General features: G+C 39.9%; 2 protein-coding genes across 3 annotated transcripts; one reads left to right on the top strand and one right to left on the bottom strand.

Moving 5' to 3' along the window:
• Positions 1–291: 291 nt before the first annotated feature.
• Positions 292–16,456, top strand: abcf1 (ATP-binding cassette, sub-family F (GCN20), member 1). 2 transcript variants are annotated; one of them, XM_017708654.2, is made up of 27 exons: positions 292–445; positions 995–1,041; positions 1,968–2,045; positions 2,192–2,324; positions 2,475–2,506; positions 2,709–2,843; positions 4,774–4,833; positions 5,104–5,202; positions 5,844–5,903; positions 7,259–7,336; positions 7,460–7,555; positions 7,927–8,049; positions 8,554–8,654; positions 8,821–8,906; positions 9,348–9,487; positions 9,842–9,990; positions 10,694–10,777; positions 11,381–11,505; positions 11,602–11,714; positions 11,802–11,973; positions 12,645–12,719; positions 13,752–13,822; positions 14,087–14,119; positions 14,204–14,372; positions 14,604–14,668; positions 14,775–14,847; positions 15,524–16,456. In XM_017708654.2, the coding sequence occupies exons 1-27, from the start codon at positions 388–390 to the stop codon at positions 15,688–15,690; spliced, it is 2,622 nt and encodes an 873-aa protein (XP_017564143.1). In that variant the 5' UTR covers positions 292–387; the 3' UTR covers positions 15,691–16,456. The 2 variants fall into 2 exon arrangements, with proteins under 2 accessions (XP_017564143.1, XP_017564142.1); XM_017708653.2 differs by having other exon boundaries at positions 2,472–2,506.
• A 371-nt stretch (positions 16,457–16,827) lies between these two features.
• Positions 16,828–19,500, bottom strand: mrps18b (mitochondrial ribosomal protein S18B). Its single transcript, XM_017708656.2, has 8 exons — positions 19,403–19,500; positions 19,105–19,186; positions 18,625–18,790; positions 17,759–17,856; positions 17,593–17,661; positions 17,431–17,497; positions 17,250–17,309; positions 16,828–17,148 (listed from the first exon to the last, which is right to left on the bottom strand). The coding sequence occupies exons 1-8, from the start codon at positions 19,480–19,482 to the stop codon at positions 16,952–16,954; spliced, it is 819 nt and encodes a 272-aa protein (XP_017564145.1). The 5' UTR covers positions 19,483–19,500; the 3' UTR covers positions 16,828–16,951.
• Between the last annotated feature and the right edge of the window lie 390 nt (positions 19,501–19,890).

Here is a 19,890-nt window from a genome sequence, read left to right as displayed (position 1 = left end):
GGATTGTTTGACTGACAGACCGATTGATCAGTTGCAAATCAGAGACAGGAAGCAGGCTGAACTTTATGCTTACATTTCCAAAAAAAAAGTAAAAAATAAAAAAATCAGCAATACTTTAATAATAATTGAAGTGCCCCTTCTAACATATTTGGCGATGTGATTCACGGTTCACTTTGGATCCCACTCTAGAGATCTGGAAGAGAGGCCGCAGTACCTAAACTGGCCTGTAGTGTGGAGGCGCGGCGCTGTGGCTTCGTAAACTGACCGGCATTTTAAACTCTATGGTGCTTTATTGCAGCGTAGCTGAGGCCGCATGTTGCTCCGCTTCAACTGCGCATCTACATAATTCACCGTCTACATTAGCGGGTTTAACAGCGGCAGAAGAAGATGCCAAAGAAATCTAAGGATGTGGCGGAGTGGGAGGGAGATGATGAGCCCCAGACAGGTAAACTGTAGCTTTTTGAGTGCTTTAAAGATGAAAGGTTAGCGCTAGCTTAGCCGAGTCACCTGGACGTCAGGACCAGTAGCGTTAGCGCTGACCCGTCAGCTGGCCGAGGCACTTTGGTTTGTTTCAGGTCCGTGGAGCTACTTAAATGAGCACAGTGAGCAGACGGTGTCCTGTGTTGTGAAGCCAGCAGTGTGGCTCACTTTAAGCTGAACTGGCCTTCATCTGCAGAGCTGTTCGAGGCTGAAGTCAGCTTCTGATTCGCTAGCTTCTTGTTTGAATTGCCCAGTTCCACCTTAAATGATGCAGCAATTACGCTCTGGAGGCTCAGGTAGCTACCATTTAAGGTGGAACGACAAGCCGGCTTCAGCCAGACGGACCCCTGTTCAACGCTGTTTGAAGTGACTTTGCTTGTTATTGTTTACTGTCTTATTGTCTGTCCTGCCAGGCCTTTGTCCCAGGCTGCCTCGTCAGCTTGGTATTTGTTAGCACCGTTGTTGTGAAGGACGTACTGTAGTAAATTCACCATGTCGTATTAATATCTTTCAGACAAACCTGTCAAGAAAGGAAAGAAGGATAAGAAGGGAAAGAAGAGCGTAAGTTGAAAGCAACGACATCCCGGGCCTTTGGCTGGCTGAGATGGGAAATATTGTAGATTGAGTCAGAGTGGGCTGATGATCTGACTTATTGTCAGTAGTAGAGTAGTTCCCATCGTATGAATGACATCTGTACTGGTTTGTTCTGTACTCCTTTATTCTGTACTCATACATTTTATATTTCTTTATTCTGTGTTCATCTATTCTGAACTACTTTATTTTATAATTCTTTATTCTGTACTCTTTTATTCTATACTCATTGGTCTAACAGGGACATGTATTGTGCTTTGCTGTTCCCCCAAGACGTGTACACCGCGTTCCAAATTATTATGCAAATGATATTTTTCCCTGATTTTCCTAAATGGTCGATGACATGTATACAAATAAGCAAGGTGATAAGGTTTCAAATAGGTTACAATAATACATTATTATATTATTATAATACATAGGTTGTAATAATACATTACTAAATAAGGTTATAATACTTCAAGTTAGAAGTTTAAATTGTTGAAGTCTATTTGTGTTTATAGTATGCAGATATATTTGCCTCCTCGTTGGGTGAGGAGGTGAGGTTAGGATGTATTTCTGATGTTAGAAAATCTGATGTCCTCATGGTCCGGCTTTGGCCCATGGACCCCTCTTTGGGTAGCCCTGACCTAACCCATATTAAAGTCCAGTATTGTTATTTCTGTGAAAATAACTGAGGTGAAAATAAAGCTGCCTTGCCAAAAACAAACAACTTCAATAGAAAAACAAAAGAAGCAGCTCAAAATGCTTAAATACTGACCTTGTGGATCTGAAGTCGGTTCTTCTCAGTTTGATCTAAAACAAAATGATAAACCTCAGAAGTCAGAATTGTGATTTAGTTTCTAAGCAGTACGTGTAACTGAGTAAATTACCCACCCTGTGTCTTTTCCTGTCCATAGTTTTTTGATGAGCTGGCTGCTGACAGTAAACAAGAGAAGACGGAGGAGCCTGCAGTGAAAGAGACTCAAGGAAAGCAGGTACAATCAAATGACTTAATTAGATGGTGCTTTTTGAACATGGTGAGTTTGATGTGGCTGATGCTGTAATTCATTTCAAAGGTCATGCGTAATCTGTGTGGTTTGTAAGAGTTTCTTAGTGTGTGCACATTTGTATTATGTATTAGCCTCAAAAGAAAAAGAAAGACAGACGGAAAGACAGACGAGGTGGAGATGGGGATGAGGATGATGAAGAGGTCATGCAGCGACTCAAGAAGCTGTCTGTACAGGCCAGTGATGAGGAAGAGGAGGAGGAAAAAGGTTATGTCAGGAAACAAAGAGCTTTTTTTTACTTTTTGCTCTTTGGATGATGAACATCACTGATGTGCCAATCTTATTTTTATCATTTTAGAAACTGTGGATTAACTAGTATGCAAGTATTAATGTGCTGTACACTTTGCTTTACAGTAGTAGCTCCAGTCAAGACCGGGAAGAGAAACAAGGTCATTTTTCCCCCTTCCCACTTTCTCTGACTTCTGAATTGTTTTGTGAACTGTTTTTAATGAGACTTGGTTGTCCTGCATTGTTAAGCCAGTCTGAACCAAGATATACATCATTGAAGCATGAAAAGAAAGTTATGTTTTAATGAGGGGTGAAGTTTAAAAGCTCTTTTGAACTCTGTACTGATTATTTTTCTGCTTTTAGGGTGGCAACATTTTTGCTGCTCTTAGCCAGGGTCAGAGTGATGAAGACGAGGAGGATGATGCAGAAGGTGGTGGTGATGATGACGACGACGATGACGACGATGATGATAAACCTAAGAATAAAAAAAACACTAAGGTGAGTGGCTGATGCTCTGGAACACTGCTTTATCTCCACGTTTTAAGACAGTTGAGGTTTGTATTTCATGTTGAAGCTTGATGAATAATGATATACCCCCAAAAACACTCAGCTGGACTGAGACTAGCCCATAGTTCTATGCTTGCTAACAGAGATCTCTGGAGATGGAGAGATGGGAGGAAATGAATACTCTGTGATGGTAATTGATGGCTGAGGTTGTTATTGCATCACACCACACATTTAAAAAAGTCTTATATCTTATACCCTTACAGATTCTTTGTATGGCTATTTCCAGCACCTTAATGTCTCGTAAATCCTATAGCCTACCCCTTCCCACTGTATTTCCCATCGATATGTCTCTCAAGCTTTGAATTTCTCCTCCCCATTTATAGCATTCCCTGCGACTTTCAAACCATATATGAATTTCATACTTTTTAACCTGAAAGAAAAGGAAAAGGAACAATAACACCCCACTAGAAGACCACCTAGTGCAGGGCTGTCAAACTCATTTTCACAGAGGGCCACATCAGCATAATGGTTGCCCTCAAAGGGCCAGGTGTAACTGTAAGACAGTATAAATGTAACTAAATGTAACCAAAATGTAATGTAGAATAAATGTAAGTACTCCTTAATGTTAAATAACTGAATTTATTACTTATTCAACTTAGAAATATTTGCATAGATGTAAAAATGTTTGCTTGTTGCTCTGTTAACATAAATCCTGTTAGTTTGTCAGATTAAGAAACTCAATATTACTCCACCAATCAACGATCAAACTATCCAAGTGAATAAAGAAAAATATCATCAAACACATGTTATGACATTAACTAACTCAGAACTGTCACAGTTGAAAGGGGCAGAATAACAATACAACCAACAACTGTGAGCTGCTAAGAACATGTGAGACAGATGTGGCATTTTACAAAAAACAAATGGCTGCACACGTCCTTGCAGAGGTCATGCATGCACTTAATGACAGATGGTTTGATTACAGTAAACATTTGTCTGCAAAAACACATAAACCTGTGTAAACACTAAATACACTGCTACACATCTAAAGTAGTATATGTAATAAACAGGGTTTATTTATTGATCTGCTCACAGACCTTCAGCATACACTGCTTCAAAAGTGCACCCTCTGAAAAAGAGCGATTTCTTCAGCTACAATAAAGCTAAGCTTTCACAGCTGCGTCGGTTTGGGCCGTAGCTCTTGGGAACATTCTGCTGCGATCGCAGTTTGCCTTTTAATTCTTGTACAATTTGTTGCTTTTCTTGAAGACTAACTTTGGCGCGCTTAGCTCCGTGTTTGGTATCAAAGTGCCGATGTAAATTGTACTCTTTGACAACTGCCACCGCCTCATAACACAAAAGACATACCGATTTTTCTCCTTGAAGCACAAACATGTATTTGCCTTCCCATCTCCCTTGAAACGGTCTTCAATCGGCATCAATTTTTCTTTTCCTGGATGTTTTGGGATCAATATTTGTAGCTATTTCTTAATTCCACTTGTTGAAAAAAATCACATCGGAGAGTACACGCTGTAATCTAGTGGCTTAATGCCGTCACTTCACGGGTAACATAATCGGCATGAATTGTGGGAAATGTAGTTTAAGGTCAATGCAACGGAATAATTAATAATTAAGTCTAAAAGCGTGCATTGACCATAAACTCCATTTCACACAATTCATGCTGATTATGTTCGCTGTGAAGCGACGGCATTAAGCCACTAGATTGCAGTCAATCAGATCTTTTAAACTCTTGCGGGCCACATCAAATGACATATCGGGCCTTGAGTTTGACACATGTGGCCTAGTGTTTCTGATGGTGAAAACAACTAAACCTTTGAACTATATCCAGTTACAAATGCTCTCATAAACAGAAACACTAAATATTTTTACGTCTGTCTGTACGTGTATGTATGTGATTCAGGAGATTGAGAAAGTTTCCAAAGGAAAGAAAAAAGATAAGTCTAAAACTAAGAAACCTAAGGTGGGTACATGGGAATGCCTCCTACACCTGATTTTTCTGGCCTCTCCCCCTGCTGTCCCCCTGCTGTCCCCTTGCTGTCCCCCCTATCGTGTTATCACACATCTCACTGTTTACCCCCATAACTCCCTTTTCTTTTCCTTGTCCTCTTTCTTCATTTTAATCCAACCTTGTTCCTGGACTCACTCTGTATTCTTACAAAAGGCTTACCAAATAAGATCTGCATAAGAGGCCAAGCAGTGGGCCTTTTACTGATTTTCTGTATTCTAACAGGAGGCTTCTGAGGATGAACATGAAGAGGAAAAAAAAGATGATGATGATGAGAAGAAGGAGGTGAAAAAGAACAAGAAAGCAAACAGCAAAGCACCCAAGGTGAGACTGTGGTGAACTATTAGTTATTCTACATTAATAAAGAGATTGTGTGGTGGAACCTCAAGTTAATAGTAATGTGCTTGAACAAAGTATTGCAGAGGGCTGTTGGTGCCTTCTATACCTTCTACCCTCGGGTTCTCATTGTCGGCATTGAGCACAACACGCTGTAGTAATAATTATGTTTGGATAATTGTGTCAACTAAAAGGCTGTAACCCCTTAGATATATTTAGACCCCATGATGCCCCATTCCAAGTTTTTATAGAATTTGTGCCCTGTTTTTACTGCAGTGTATATGTATGGAAAATACTTGTTTTGGAAACTAAGCGGCCCATTTTGGAAAGGTGGTTGACTGACCATGTGAGATACTCACGACACCTAATTGGACTGAACATGCGCTGAAATGAACATTCTTGGCAGAAACAGAAATTCAGTGTAAGCTGGGTGGGGAAAAAAATAGAAAGCACTGTTCCTCATTTTCAGTAGAATTAAGATGATCAGCATTTTTTACAAAGATAAATAGATGCTATTTTTCATCTCACTCCTCACCAATTTGTTCTATTATAATATTTTATTATACTATATGTTTAGTAGAGAAAATCACACAACAAGCAAAGCATGACGAATGATTGAATGTCTGCAGGACGAGGATGTGGAGAAAGAGGAAAAGCCTCAGAAGACGAGCAAGAAAGAACAACCAAAAGTCAGTGGAGTGCTTTTAACCTATAATGCCTATATTTTACAGCATAGACTATTTAAGACTGTTTAAGGTCATGTTAGTTTTGTAATAATTCAGAGGCTATGCAAAGAGAGGTTGTAGACACCTGCTCATTCATCATTATTTCTAGTTGATTGATAAAGAAATTAATAGTGGGTTTGTGCCCCTTTACTGCAATAACAGCCTCTGCTCTTCTGGGAAGGCTTTACACTAGATGTTGGAACACTGCTTTGAGCATTTGATTGCATTCATCCATAAAAGTATTGGGGAGGTCAGGTCGTAATGTTGTATCATTTGTTTTGGATCAAAACGCCACTCCAACTCTTCCCAGAAGTAAGCAAGTTTATTTATATAGCACTTTTTACAGCAGGTGTTGTCACAAAGCAGCTTTACCAAACAATCAGTATTACAGAAAGAAGAGAAAAGAAAAGAAAAGAAAAGATAAATCCGGGTCCGAGCCCCCATGAGCAAGCCAGTGGCAACAGTGGCAAGGAAAGCCTCCCTAAAAGAGGAAGAAACCTTGAGAGGAACCAGGACTCAGAAGGGGAACCCATCCTCCTCTGGTCAACACCGGATAGCAAACATTGTTACTGTGAAGTATTATAGAAAAAAGTAGGGGGAAAAAAGAAAGCAGTGGCTAATTTGATAAGTTTATGATTATGCAGCAGCAGCAACAGCGGTGGTCAAGCCGATGGCTGGTAAGCAGTGGGCACCCGATCAGGGCAGAAGGGCCAACAGCATCAGACGCACAGGGTGGGCATCTGTTCAACTCGGCAAGAAAGGAAGAAAACACAGTCAGTTCTGTAAAGAGTGGCTGATCACAGATTACAGTGTTATCAGAACAGCAGAGAGTTATGTGCATCGAAGGACAGATCAGGGTCTTTCATGACACCAAAAGTAGTATTGGTGGAGCTCCATAACTCCAGAAAATGCTATTTCATTGCTCCACAGCTCAGTGCTAGGGGACTTTATAGACCTCTAGCTGACACTTGGCACTGGGCATGGTGACCTGAGGCTCATGTGAGGCTGCTTCAAAATGTACCATTCTGTTTACAGTGTTTTTCTATGGAGATTATACAGGCTGTATGTGTGCAATGGAACACCTGTGTCAGAAATGAGCATAATGTAGCTGAATTCACTCATTAGAAGTGGCATCTATAGCCAATTTCCCAGAAGAAGAAGATTAAGCCTAAACTTGTGAACTGTGAATCACCACTAAAAGTTTTTTTAGTCTAAGGCCAGGCTTAATCCATGTGTGGTGAAACCAGTCCATAATGTCTTTTGTCAATCTGGAACCACACAGTCACAGTAACTGTATTGCATCTTTTATTCACTTTCAGAAAGGCAAACCTGCTAGTCCACCTAGTGATAATGAAGAGGAGGAGGAAGAGAAGAGTGATGAAAATGACACAATGATGGTAAGGACACTGTGTACTTAATACTTCCACTGTTCACTATTTGTTACTATCTGCAGTTTTTGAGCCATTTAGTTATTTGTAACTGTGTGTTTAAGACCTCCTCTTATTTTTTCCCTCCTGCAGAGTGCAGAGGATGCTATTGCTGCAGAACAGAGCAAAGAAAAGGACGACCCGTTTGCCAACCTGAGTAAAAAGGAAAAGAAAAAGAAGAAGAAGATGGTACATATTCTCAGAATAGATGGAATATTGGGGCAGTCGTGGGCTGGAGGTTAGGGATCTGGCCCTGTGACCGGAAGGTTGCCTGTTCGATCCCCAGCGCCGACAGTCCATGACTGAGGTGACCTTGAGCAAGACGCCTAACCCCCAACTGCTCCCCGGGCGCCGTGGATAGGGCTGCCCACCGCTCCGGGCAAGTGTGCTCACTGCCCCCTAGTGTGTGTGTGGTGTTTCACTTGCATGGATGGGTTAAATGCGGAGATGGAATTTCCCCGGTTGTGGGATCAAAACAGTATCACTTAAACTTAAACTTATATTGTACAATGTCTACACAAGCCTGAAAGCAAAATAAATACAAATGTTTGGTTTCACAGATGGAGTATGAGCGTCAGGTGGCCAGTGTTCGTGCTCAAAGTGCCTCAGAGGGAGACTTTTCTGTCTCTCAGGCTGAGATGTCTTCAAGGCAAGCCATGCTGGAGAATGCCTCAGATATTAAGGTCAGTTTGCTAGAGAGCCAACTTTGAGTGTCAATGGGCTGTTGTTCCAGGAATGACTTACTGTAATGTTGTTTATGTTAAATATTTAAAGGGCCCACATTTTTCTTGTATGTTATTGAATGTCATTCTTTCAAAGCCATTCATTCAAACTGTCATTCATTTTCATGTAACTTCTTTCCCACTTTTTTCTACCTTTGAATTAAATGGCGTTTTAAAACTTGTTTTGTTACTGTGTCATTATACTGCTACAGATGTAAACAAATGAGCTCTGTTCTGATTGACAGCTTAGTATTGTGCCTAGTTTTAAAAGTACTCTGGGCTGAAACCGCTCTTGTAACTTTAGTACGCATGGCCGAAGCCGAACTGCAGTAGGCTAAGAGGTGGACATAGATAAATGTGTTGGTTCTTGTGACATCACAAATGTGCTGGTTTTCATGGTCAAGGCCCTTTTTAGGTAGATTGTTGATGTTGTTCAATTCTGTCTTGTTTGGAATATTGTCATAGCTGGAGAGATTCAGCATCTCTGCTCATGGGAAGGAGCTGTTTGTCAACGCTGATCTTCTGATAGTGGCTGGACGACGGTATGGTCTGGTTGGACCAAATGGGTAAGCAGATCTCTTGGATGTTTTCTTAACTCTTGTGTCGTAATAATATTTAATTTAAATGTTAAAGGCAGCTCCAAGTGCCAAAAACCAAGGAAGTTCAAACGAATGGCACATTTCCTCACAGTTCTCATACTGTCTTAATGTCTACCACTTTCCCTCTTTCTAGGAAAGGAAAAACCACTTTACTGAAGCACATTTCCAACAGAGCCCTCAGCATTCCCCCCAATATTGATGTGCTGCTCTGTGAGCAAGGTATGTATATTTTCATGCCCCAGACAGCTTCGCCCTTCCCTTCCCTTCCCTTCCCTTCCCTTCCCTTCCCTTCCCTGTCACTTAACACCTGTCACTCCCGGAGCTTCAGTTTCGTCTTCACCAGCATCACAGGAGTGGCTGCGATGAGTCTCTTCTATGTTTTGTACAGAAACATCAGCATATATGTTAATGAGTCTCAGCAGCGCGAAATTATGACAAATGTTGAGTTGGACTGATGTAAAAGTCGCATGAATATAGATCGGATTTCAGTTCCACACATGAAAGCGTCTTGAATCAGAATTGAAAATGTCAGATTCAGTGGGTTTTTTGCTGTTCACACTAACACACAAAGGACACATTTGTGTCACATATGAGGAACTAAATTGGATTTGGGCCACATTTACATGCTGTGTAAGCCTAAGAAGCTGTTTTTCTCCTCAGAGGTGATCGCTGATGACACTCCAGCCGTGCAGGCTGTGCTGAAGGCTGACACACGACGGCTGAAGCTGCTGGAGGAGGAGAAGCAGCTGCAGAGACGGCTCGATAAGGGTGAAGACGGCGTCTCAGATAGACTACAGAAGGTCAGGATGCTTTTAGCATTGTGTGTGTGTGTGTGTGTGTGTGTGTGTGTGAGTGCGTGGTGGGCGTACAAGATTTATTTATCCTGTATCACTCAAAATCATTTTATGCACCAAGTACAGGATAATTTTATGCATCAAGTACTGGATTTATTTATTTAGATGTCAGCATAAATACAGAAAAAATATATTAAATGTAAAATATGCAAAATAATCTACAGTTAACATACAAGATGTGTAAACACTATACAAATCTTTGTAAATCATTATAGTTCTATGTGTTTTCATAGATTTGTCATTTGTGGTTTGAATTGCAGAATGAGAGGATAACTGTACAAATGTGGTAATTTCTGACAGGTATATGAAGAGTTAAGGGCAATCGGAGCAGCGGCAGCAGAGGCCAAGGCTCGCAGGATCCTGGCTGGTTTGTCCTTCACACCTGAGATGCAGAACAGACCCACTAAGAAGTTTTCTGGTGGTTGGAGAATGAGAGTGTCACTAGCCAGGTCAGCAAAGATGACCTGTCACCAGTAATCGAAGAAAATACATGGATTTACACTATATTTTCAAAAGTATTCACTCACCCACCCATCCAAATCACTGAATTCAGGTATTCCAATCACTTCTCTGCCCTCAGGTGTATAAAACCAAGCACCTAGGCCTGCAGACTGCTTCTACAAACATTAGTGAAAGAATGGGTCGCTCTCAGGAGCTCAGTGAATTCCAGCGTGGTGCCGTGATCGGACGCCACCTGTGCAACAAGTGCAGTCGTGAAATTTCCTCACTACTAAATATTCCAGTCAACTGTCAGTGGTATTATAACAAAGTGGAAGCGATTGGGAACGACGGCAACTCGGCCACGAATTGGTCGGCCATGTAAAATGACAGAGCGGGGTCAGCAGGTGCTCCAAACTTCATGTGGCCTAATGGCAGAATGGTCAAAAATTCCCATAAACACACTCTTAAACCTTATGGAAAGCTGAAGCTGTTATAGCTGCAAAGGGCGGGCTGACAACATATTAAACCCTATGGATTAAGAATGTGATGTCACTCAAGTTTATATGTGTGAAGGCAGATGAGCAAATACTTTTGGCAATATAGTGCATCCTAGAATAACTCAGAAATAAAATAAACTTTAATTATTGCACATTCACTGACAGTTTTTTTGCACATGCCCATTGCAATATAATGTGTTTCTGTCCTGTATAGAGCTCTCTTCATGGAACCCACTCTGTTGATGTTGGACGAACCAACGAACCACTTGGACCTTAATGCTGTCATCTGGCTTAACAAGTAAGATTAGAGGGCAGACTGCCTGTGTTGTTACATCATGGGACATTTAGGGACTCATCGGTTAGGGGTTACATGTTCATGGAACTCTGAATTTCCCCTGCTTTTTAAAATCGAGCAAGTTTAATTTTGCTTCACTCCCTAGTTCATATAGTCTGTGTATGTAAGCTAAGCTGCAAAAATTAATTTCTTCATTTTTGTGATGTCACAAACACATTCAGCCTACAGTAGCTTAACCTTGCTCATTCATGCTAAAGTTATAAGGAGTGTTTCAGGGCAGACTGCAGTTTGAATGAGTCACAATACAGAGTAGCCAATCGGAACAGAGGTCATTTACATGTATCAGTATTTTTATTATGTAAAAAGGAATTATGAATGCTTGGCACACAAATCCACACACATGTGGATATAATAAGTGGACCTCAGGGGGACAAAGGTACAATAGATGAACAATGTAAAGTGGGCCATTAAATATTAAGTACCTACAGTCTGCAGATATGATCTAATGCATGCAGTTCCTTCTAATTAATCTTAATTGTTGCTGGTCAAGTAGCTAAAATGTCTTGTTACCTGTGTTTTTTTTTTGTTTGTTTTTTTTTTTTTAAGCTACCTACAAAGCTGGAAGAAGACCCTACTGATTGTGTCCCACGACCAGAGTTTCTTGGATGATGTTTGTACAGATATTGTTCACTTGGACAACCAGAAACTCTATTATTACAGGGGAAACTACTGTGAGTACAGCTGAACTGAAATTGTTAGTGCCCATATGGATCTATAACAACACTGTACATGTCCTAAATTGCTCATTTTGTTGCCTTGTTTCCTAGTGGCGTTTAAGAAGATGTATGTGCAGAAACAGAAGGAGCTTCTGAAACAGTACGAGAAACAAGAGAAAAAGCTCAAAGACCTAAAGGCTGGAGGAAAATCCACAAAACAAGCTGTGAGTTCTTAGTATGTATTTTTTAACACACAATATTTACCGTGTGTTGTGTATAGCTCCTCACTCCATTCCTACATCTCTTTTTAGGAGAAACAAACAAAGGAGGCCCTGACAAGAAAGCAGCAGAAGGGCAAGAAGAAGGGACAGGATGAGGACGTTCATGAGGCCCCAGAGCTTTTGAAGAGACCTAAAGAATACACAGTGAAGTTTACCTTCCCTGATCCACCACCCCTCTCTCCACCCATTCTCGGTCTGCACAGTGAGTAACACATACCTCCCAGAACACCATCATGCTTGTTAATATGTAACATATAGTCATGATTATTGAGTGAATTGCTTGATTTGGTAGTTCATCATGACCGATTTGCTTATTCATTTGATCAGGGTGGACATAATGGAAGTTGTTTACAGTGAACAATTTGAGAAAGCAAAACAAACTTATTAACCCAGATATGATCAATATCTCTACATTTCTTTCTACCATTTTTAGCACTTTTCCACCTGTACTCCATACATCTGGTTCTTCTGCGAAAAATGTATTCTGAAGAACGGTTTTCTGAATCAAAAAGATGCAGATCTGATCATGAGGAATGATCTAGATCACCTCAGTGCAGATAACTTTGGTTTCATCTGTAAGGTTTATTGAAAAGTCTTTATTTAAAACTTTTCTTGGCTTTGTAAATCCACACTCATCTCACATGGTAACCTTGCCAAGACTATGGAGTTTTAAGGAAACATAAAATTCACCAAATTTCCATATTTGTTAGGAAATGTAGATCAGATGTTTTTACTGGATGTCGCTCTCTTGTGCCATCTCTCTCTCTCTCTCTCTCACAGACTCTCACAGACCCTCACACACACTCTACCCCTCTCTCTTGCTTTCCCTCTCTCTTTTTCTTACTCTCACTCTCTCTCTCTCTCTCTGCTCAGGTGTGGACTTTGGTTATGAGGGTCAGAAACCACTCTTCAAAAATGTGGACTTTGGAATTGACATGGAATCTCGAAGTAAGTTGCATTAAATGGTCTGGAGAAACCCTGAGCCTGCTGATACTTGCATCAGCATATGTTTTGTGTCCGGATAAACTTTGGATGGATTCCGTTTACACTTTTCTCTAGAATGTGTCCATAGTGTCACCAGAAGAGATCTGACTGTATTTTTTCCATGTGAAAAACACATCCAACACACGTTTCCGTGTGACTTTAACTCTCCTCTCCATTATCATATGAGTTTGGCTCATATGAAGGCATGTGGTCTGGAGCTAACTTCAGCTTTCATCTTTTGTTTCATTGTTTATTCTCTCTCCTTTTAGTCAGCACTTGGCAGACGCATTTCCACTTACGTAATTGTATACGGATAACAAGAATGCATTCTGTTTACACTCGTGTTAATTGTGCTTGGTCTCTGAATGTGGTTTGTGAGATCCGGTCGTAATCAGCTCACAGTGCATCCTGGGATGCGCACATTAGTTTTTTTTTACGTGGTCAAGTAAAATCCAGTAGTTAAAGGTGTAAATGCTTTCAGAAAGTATATTGCACTATTTTGAACAGTTTTTAGGAACGATGCATATTAACACATTAAAAGTGCTTTGTATTTCAAGTTTTGTGTACATGTTATTCATGATTGTAATAATGTTTAGCTTATGTGAATGAGCATATGGGTACCACCAGGAGCACCTGCAAATACTTATTCTTGCCGTCTATACTTATTCACACAGAGAGAGCTAGTCACTGCGTAAATTTGAGAAAATCTATGACTTTTTCAAACAGGAGCTATCAATATGACCGTTTTTCTGATAAATCATCACAAGATGCTTTGAGCATATAGATATTGCCACTACGTGGAGCAGTGGTATGTGTCTTTAAACAGTGAGCAGAATTGCTCCTGTTTAATTGGATTTAGTGGACCACATTATGTAATTTATTGAGTAACAATCGTTGTACTCATAGTTGGGCTATTCGTGTAAGAACTGTAATACAGGTTTTGTCATTTCACTGTTCTTTAGGGTAGAACTAACATTGAAGTATTTCTTGTTTCAGTCTGTATAGTTGGACCAAATGGTGTTGGAAAGAGTACACTCCTGCTTCTCCTGACAGGAAAATTAAACCCTGTAAGTTCCAGTTTCTAAAGTCCTGTATTGTGTATTATGCTGTCTTCCTTTCTTTCCTCTACTGTGAAGTGGTACTTTTGAAATGTCCTTATTATTTATATTAGCACTATCTGTAATTACTGCATGTGTTGGTGCTGGTATATATTAAATGACAATGTTAATACCATGATGTCATATCATCAGCACATAGATACTAGAAATAAAATTAATTGAGTCACGCAGACTCATCTTTGCACATGGTTAATGATGTCCTTTACATTTCAGACAAAAGGAGAGATGAGAAAGAATCACCGTTTGGTAAGCATAAACACCTTGTTAATGTACTCTCCACTCTAACATTTATTTCATGTTGGAGTTTAATTGATAGTTTTATGTGTACAGAAAGTGGGCTTCTTCAACCAGCAGTATGCTGATCAGCTGATCATGGAAGAGGCCCCTACAGAGTACCTGCAGAGGAACTTTAACCTGCCCTACCAGGACAGCAGGAAGTGTCTTGGGCGCTTTGGCCTTGAGAGCCATGCACACACTATCCAGATTTCCAAACTCTCTGGTAGGAACTCAAGTCTGTCTAGAGCAGTATTTTTAATCCTGCTTCTGGGGAAAACTGCCATTAAACACAGCTGATCCAGCTCAGAAAGGACTTGATAAACAGCTGGATCTGGTGAAACTGTGTTCAGCATAGCTGAAACTGAAATACAGTGGATTCCCAGCAGCAGGATTAAAAGAGCATTTTGTTCACTATTGCATTTTCATTAAAAACTACTTTTTTTCCTGTTAATAGGTGGCCAGAAAGCAAGAGTGGTGTTTGCCGAACTTGCCTGTCGGCAGCCTGACGTCCTAATATTGGTTAGTGATAACATCGTATTAAATGTCCCTCTGCCGATTTAAATCTGAAGTTGGAGCAAATTCGAATTTACGTTTTTTTTGTTTTTTTTTCTGTTCTGTTTTTTAGGATGAGCCTACCAATAACCTGGACATAGAGTCTATTGATGCCCTGTCAGAAGCCATCAATGAATACAAAGGAGGTAAGATTTTCCTGTGGTGAACACTGAACCAGATAGAAGCAAGAAAATAAGACTACATTATTTCTATTAGGGCACTAGGGTTGAAATATATATGTGACCTGTACTATGAAGACAAAAATGTCTTGTAGTAAGTCAGGGCAGCAGTCCTTTCAGTATAGTCTTGGAAGACATCTCTTGCCATCTAGGCATCTATGTGTGATTCACTAAGATGCAATGAAGGACAGGTCACATGATCATCACGTTATAATCTGGATCTGTTAATGGTGGTGAAACCTCCTTGTTCCCAGAATGTTGTTATAAATATCACCTACTGTGATAAAACTGTTAACAGGTGTACCACCCCCTCCACTCCCACTGCCCCACACATCATTTGTTCAGATATAGTTGTTACAGCTTGACAGATATTGCACATCACCCACCAAAGTAGAATGGCTCACTGAGATTCAGGTATTCTTGAGCCATTTTGCATTTTTCCCATACTGTTAGGCATACAACAATCTCCTCAAAACCTTTGAGAAAAATAATGGTTAGCAGTTGACAAGCTAAACAAGTACACAGGTGTACTACACACCATGCCAACATCGCACTAAATATAATAGTGGGGCTGTGTATAAAGTTTGGGGCTGAAAAGTACAACTCTTAATGGTTATTCTTTTTTTCTTTTTCTTTGGCATAGCGGTGATCATTGTGAGCCATGATGCCAGACTGATCACTGAGACACAGTGTCAGCTCTGGGTGGTGGAGGACCAGACGGTAAACCAGATTGATGGGGACTTTGAAGAGTACAAGAGAGAAGTGCTGGAGGCCCTTGGAGAAACACTGGCTATCAAGTCTAAAGACTGATCTTGGAACAAGGCTCCAGGAGTGTCAAACTTCATTACTGAAGGATTTGAGAATATGTTTTGTCTTTTATATACATATAAAACAGCATATATAAATAATTTTGCCAACTTAAAAGCTATTCTTTTTACTTATAAGAACACCAATCCTTCAGTTTTTGTGTTTGACATCCTTGAAATCAACAATGCAAGCGCTATTATTACCAGCCATTGCTACTGCAGTGTGATGCAATGCCACAGAACTTGTTCTGGTGCACCAATTCTTTTTAACAAAACTTCTAGATCAGAGAGCGAGTTAGTGGTGTACAAGCTGAATTCAGCTACACTGTGTCACCGTGTCTTCTAACCATTGATTCCATAAAAGCACTATTTAACTTGAACACTTTGTATTAAAGTGACCTGTATTAAAATTCTGGTTTCTGGTCATTTTCAGCTTTTGGGTAATTCAGCCCTGTTACACCCTCAATCCACTGACTATTGGGCCAGTTTCCCAGAACTAGATTAAGCCTAAGCCTAGAATAAAATTAATTTTCAGTGGTAAAACCATTGGTATCGCAATTTAAAGAAAGACTAGGCTTAGTTTAGGTCTGGGAAACCAGTATATTGTGTTTTTCAAAACTATGGAATACACGGCGGTACAGATGTATTGGTGAAGCTTGCATGTAGAAATACAATTTAGCGCCAATGAAATGCAACTAACATCAATGGGATATTAAATACGTATCTGAATCCTGATATGGAAAAATGGAAATAAATTTTGCAGTAAGGGCTTTGATGTGTCTTTATTTCTGACGATACAAAGTCAATCAGTTCACTCCTCTTAAAAAGCCATGTTTAAAAGCGGCTGTTCTGATATTTGTTCTGCATGTCCAGTGCTTTACTTGAGGCCCAAAAATAAATCTGATTATTCTGATGCTCTTCCAGTTTATCACTGGGATTTCAGCGTTATTGTTTCAGCGACCTGGGTTATAACATGCTTTTGTCTCACTTTAATTATACAATGAAATTATTTTTAATCAACAGTGTATGGAATGAATAAAGTTATGGTTTCTCTTTGCTGGAACATCTACATTACATATTTTGACTCCAAATCAAAAATGCCAGATTATGATTACTCTGCAACAGACTCAGTCAACAATGGTCAGTTTTCAGCATATTAACCTTTGTCCTTTATTATTCAAAATATCCAGTGATACAATAGTCATTCATAGAGTAATTAATTCATAGCCAGAATAAATTTGTGCCCAGAAAACCTCCCCAATAGCTTACTTGAGGTAAGCTTTATAGATCTTCTTCACTCTGGCCAGTTCTTTTTCATTTGGCTCTATGTTGCCGTACCACGAATACCAAGGTTCACCAGAGGTACAGGTAGGTGGAGCAGGTGTGTGTCCCACGGCTCCATGCACGTTTGAGTAGTCCTCTGTAGAGTAGTCTACAAATGGTAACTGGAAGGATATCAAGCCTGAAAAAAATTAATTCTCTGTAGTAAATACAATAAATGTGCTGTTGTCAGGTTGCTTACAGTGCGTAAGTATGAACAAAGTAAATTATATGTTTTCTTACCATGATCTCTTGCTGTTTCAATTGCCTTATTAAGCAGTTTCTGTTGCTTTATGCATACACCTGGAATCAATAAAATAGCAAATATGATAATAGGAAAAAAAAAAGGTGATAATTCATCATGAAAGTTTGGAGCAAAGGTGAGCAATGCTTCTCTAGTGCACTCAAAAAAAAGAGAGATTACCCGTCCGAGTGGGGTCGTACACAAGCCCGGTGTAAGGACTGACAAACTGCTGCAGCAGGTTCACATTCTGCAGAGTTTAATATGAGACATCACTTGCAGAGCACGTACAGAATTTCAAGAAGGCAAACCAGACTAAAGGACAGTGAGAAAGTGTACACAAACCTGATAATGGATGATGATATTTGGATCACGGCAGATTGGACAAGGGTTCCCACATATCTTATCTCCTCTCTGTTGTGGTGATAATGTAAAGCATATGATGAAAGTTCAAAGCTTGTATGCACAGAGGTATATACACGAGATAATCATTGGAAAACCAATCACGTACAATACAGGTCTTCCTTGTCTTTTGAGGAGGGATACCCCCTTTGTGGTTCCGTCTGTAGTCAGACCATACAGGCTTGGACCCATAGCGCTCAATATACTCTGCAAAGGAAAAAAAAAGGCAGTTAAAAGGGAATTTGAGCAATTCAGTCCTTGAGATGAAAACAGCCATTCAGTGTTTTGATGTGAAGTGGTTCACTGTAGAGAAACTTGCAAACTCAAATTTACCATGGAGGTAGTAGGAACTAGGGGTCCCTATGTCCACAACACAAATATAGCCAGATATTATATATATATATATATATATATATATATATATATATATATATATATATATATATATATATATATATATACATACATACATACATACACACACATACACACACACATATATATATATATATATATATATAAATAAACCACCAGTGAGCCTACACGTGCCAAAATACGCAATGCTGATTAAGGTAAAATATTACTAAACATAAAAAATTAAAAATACAAATATTTGAGGACTACTTTACCTTAGAACAAGCTTGTATCCCTCCACCATGAACAGATTAAAATAAACTGAATAATATGGTTTAGATGAAAAACCTTAATCACAGAATGCCCATAAATAGCGTTTCAGGACATCAGGCAATGTATTCATCAGTTCATGTAATCATTTTCTGTGAGGGAGCTTTTTGAGGCATTAAACTCTGGTTTCCATCATCACCACCACTGTGAGCAATTCTGACAAGTTTCTCCAGAAGGAAGAATTTCACACCAAACCACTCTGAACGATTTTGCTTACGTCTGTACCCTTTAAAATTCGGTGGAGCTTCCCTTTTCATTACCATCTTCGATTAAAAGTATCGCCGAAGTTACCTTCGCTCTCCAGATATTCCCATGGTGTGTCTTTGTACCGGGAGAGAGCTTCTAAAGATTCAACAACACGATCACCAACTTCACCAGAAGACGACAATTTAGACGAATAAAAGAAGTGTCGCAGGAACGGGGCAACAAAAGGGACCCTCAGCACTTCACGAGTTTTCTGAAATTAAATACAGCTTTTTATTAAACACAGCCTGAAAAACTCAACGATGCTGAAGTTGACGTCCTGTTAGCCAGATTCCTGTTCGAACTTTTCCGTTCCACCTTAAATGGCGCAGCAGATAGCCAGCGCCCGATGCAGCAGAATGTAACTGCAGCCCCATTTAAGGTGGAACGGGAAAATTCGAACAACAAGCTGACAAATAAGAAACAGGCTTCAGCTTCGTTGCAAAACATGACCAACGCAGCATTTTTAAGAGAGCAATTTAGACAACTAAAAATCGCTATGTAAATGTCTTAATAACTGACACAAACCTGGATCTGATTAACTCCCTGAAGAACGAGAAAAACTCGACAAGGAGCTCTCACAATGCGTCCCAGGGAGGCTGCCATTTTGCTGTGAGAGTTCAAAGTTGACACCAGACGAAGCAAATTTACCAGTGATTTTTACTCGAATTATAGCAAAGTCGAGGCTTTTCAGCTCTGATCAGAAACATTTACATCAACATGTATTGTGACTATTTTAGTAGATTTAACCAGCTCTGCTCAGAATAATACATATAATTAGTGGAAAACGTCGAATTAGATTGTTATGGTTCAATAAGGTTCAAACCTGATACTGTTGAAGTATCTATTTACGTGAAACTTAGCACGTTTTTTACACTTAATCAGAAAAACAACGTGCTTGTTCATACACGGTGGGGGAGGGGCTGTCCTTGATGAAAAGAAAGGTCGTCCTTCTCGAGCGAAACGGTTCTTGCGAATCGATTCTACCCAATGGCTCAGCTGAGCCGATTCACATTCTAACCGAATCGAGCTTATTCCGTCTTCAAATTCACATAATGGCGTGAAGAAAATCACAATAACGTTGATCAATGGCGAACCGCGAGATTCGTGAATAAACCTCGTTACACGGACCTCGTTACACTGTGGTCAGAGGGAAAATGAATCGTTCAATCGGATATTTGATTTGTTCAAACGGAACGTTGGAGGGAATCGGTTCGCTAAACTGAACTGAATAACCGTCACCATCAGCTACGCTTTGTATGTCACGAACGCGCCCGAATGCGCGCTCTAGAGACGCCGTGTGACGCAAAATTC

The sequence above is a fragment of the Pygocentrus nattereri genome, chromosome 27, assembly GCF_015220715.1.
Source record: "Pygocentrus nattereri isolate fPygNat1 chromosome 27, fPygNat1.pri, whole genome shotgun sequence".
NCBI lineage: Eukaryota > Metazoa > Chordata > Actinopteri > Characiformes > Serrasalmidae > Pygocentrus > Pygocentrus nattereri.
Note: the sequence above shows the minus strand (reverse complement) of the source record. Positions and strands in the feature narration are given on the sequence as shown.

Coding starts and splice junctions, on each gene's coding strand:
- abcf1 (XM_017708653.2), top strand. CDS start 388: ATGCCAAAGAAATCTAAGGATGTGGCGGAGTGGGAGGGAGATGATGAG. Junction 11,506..11,601: donor TTATTACAGGGGAAACTACT/GTGAGTACAGCT, acceptor CTTGTTTCCTAG/TGGCGTTTAAGAAGATGTAT. Junction 14,373..14,603: donor CCAGATTTCCAAACTCTCTG/GTAGGAACTCAA, acceptor TCCTGTTAATAG/GTGGCCAGAAAGCAAGAGTG.
- mrps18b (XM_017708656.2), bottom strand. CDS start 19,482: ATGAACAAGCACGTTGTTTTTCTGATTAAGTGTAAAAAACGTGCTAAG. Junction 17,857..18,624: donor GGAATATCTGGAGAGCGAAG/GTAACTTCGGCG, acceptor TTTCCTTTGCAG/AGTATATTGAGCGCTATGGG. Junction 17,498..17,592: donor ATATCATCATCCATTATCAG/GTTTGTGTACAC, acceptor TAAACTCTGCAG/AATGTGAACCTGCTGCAGCA.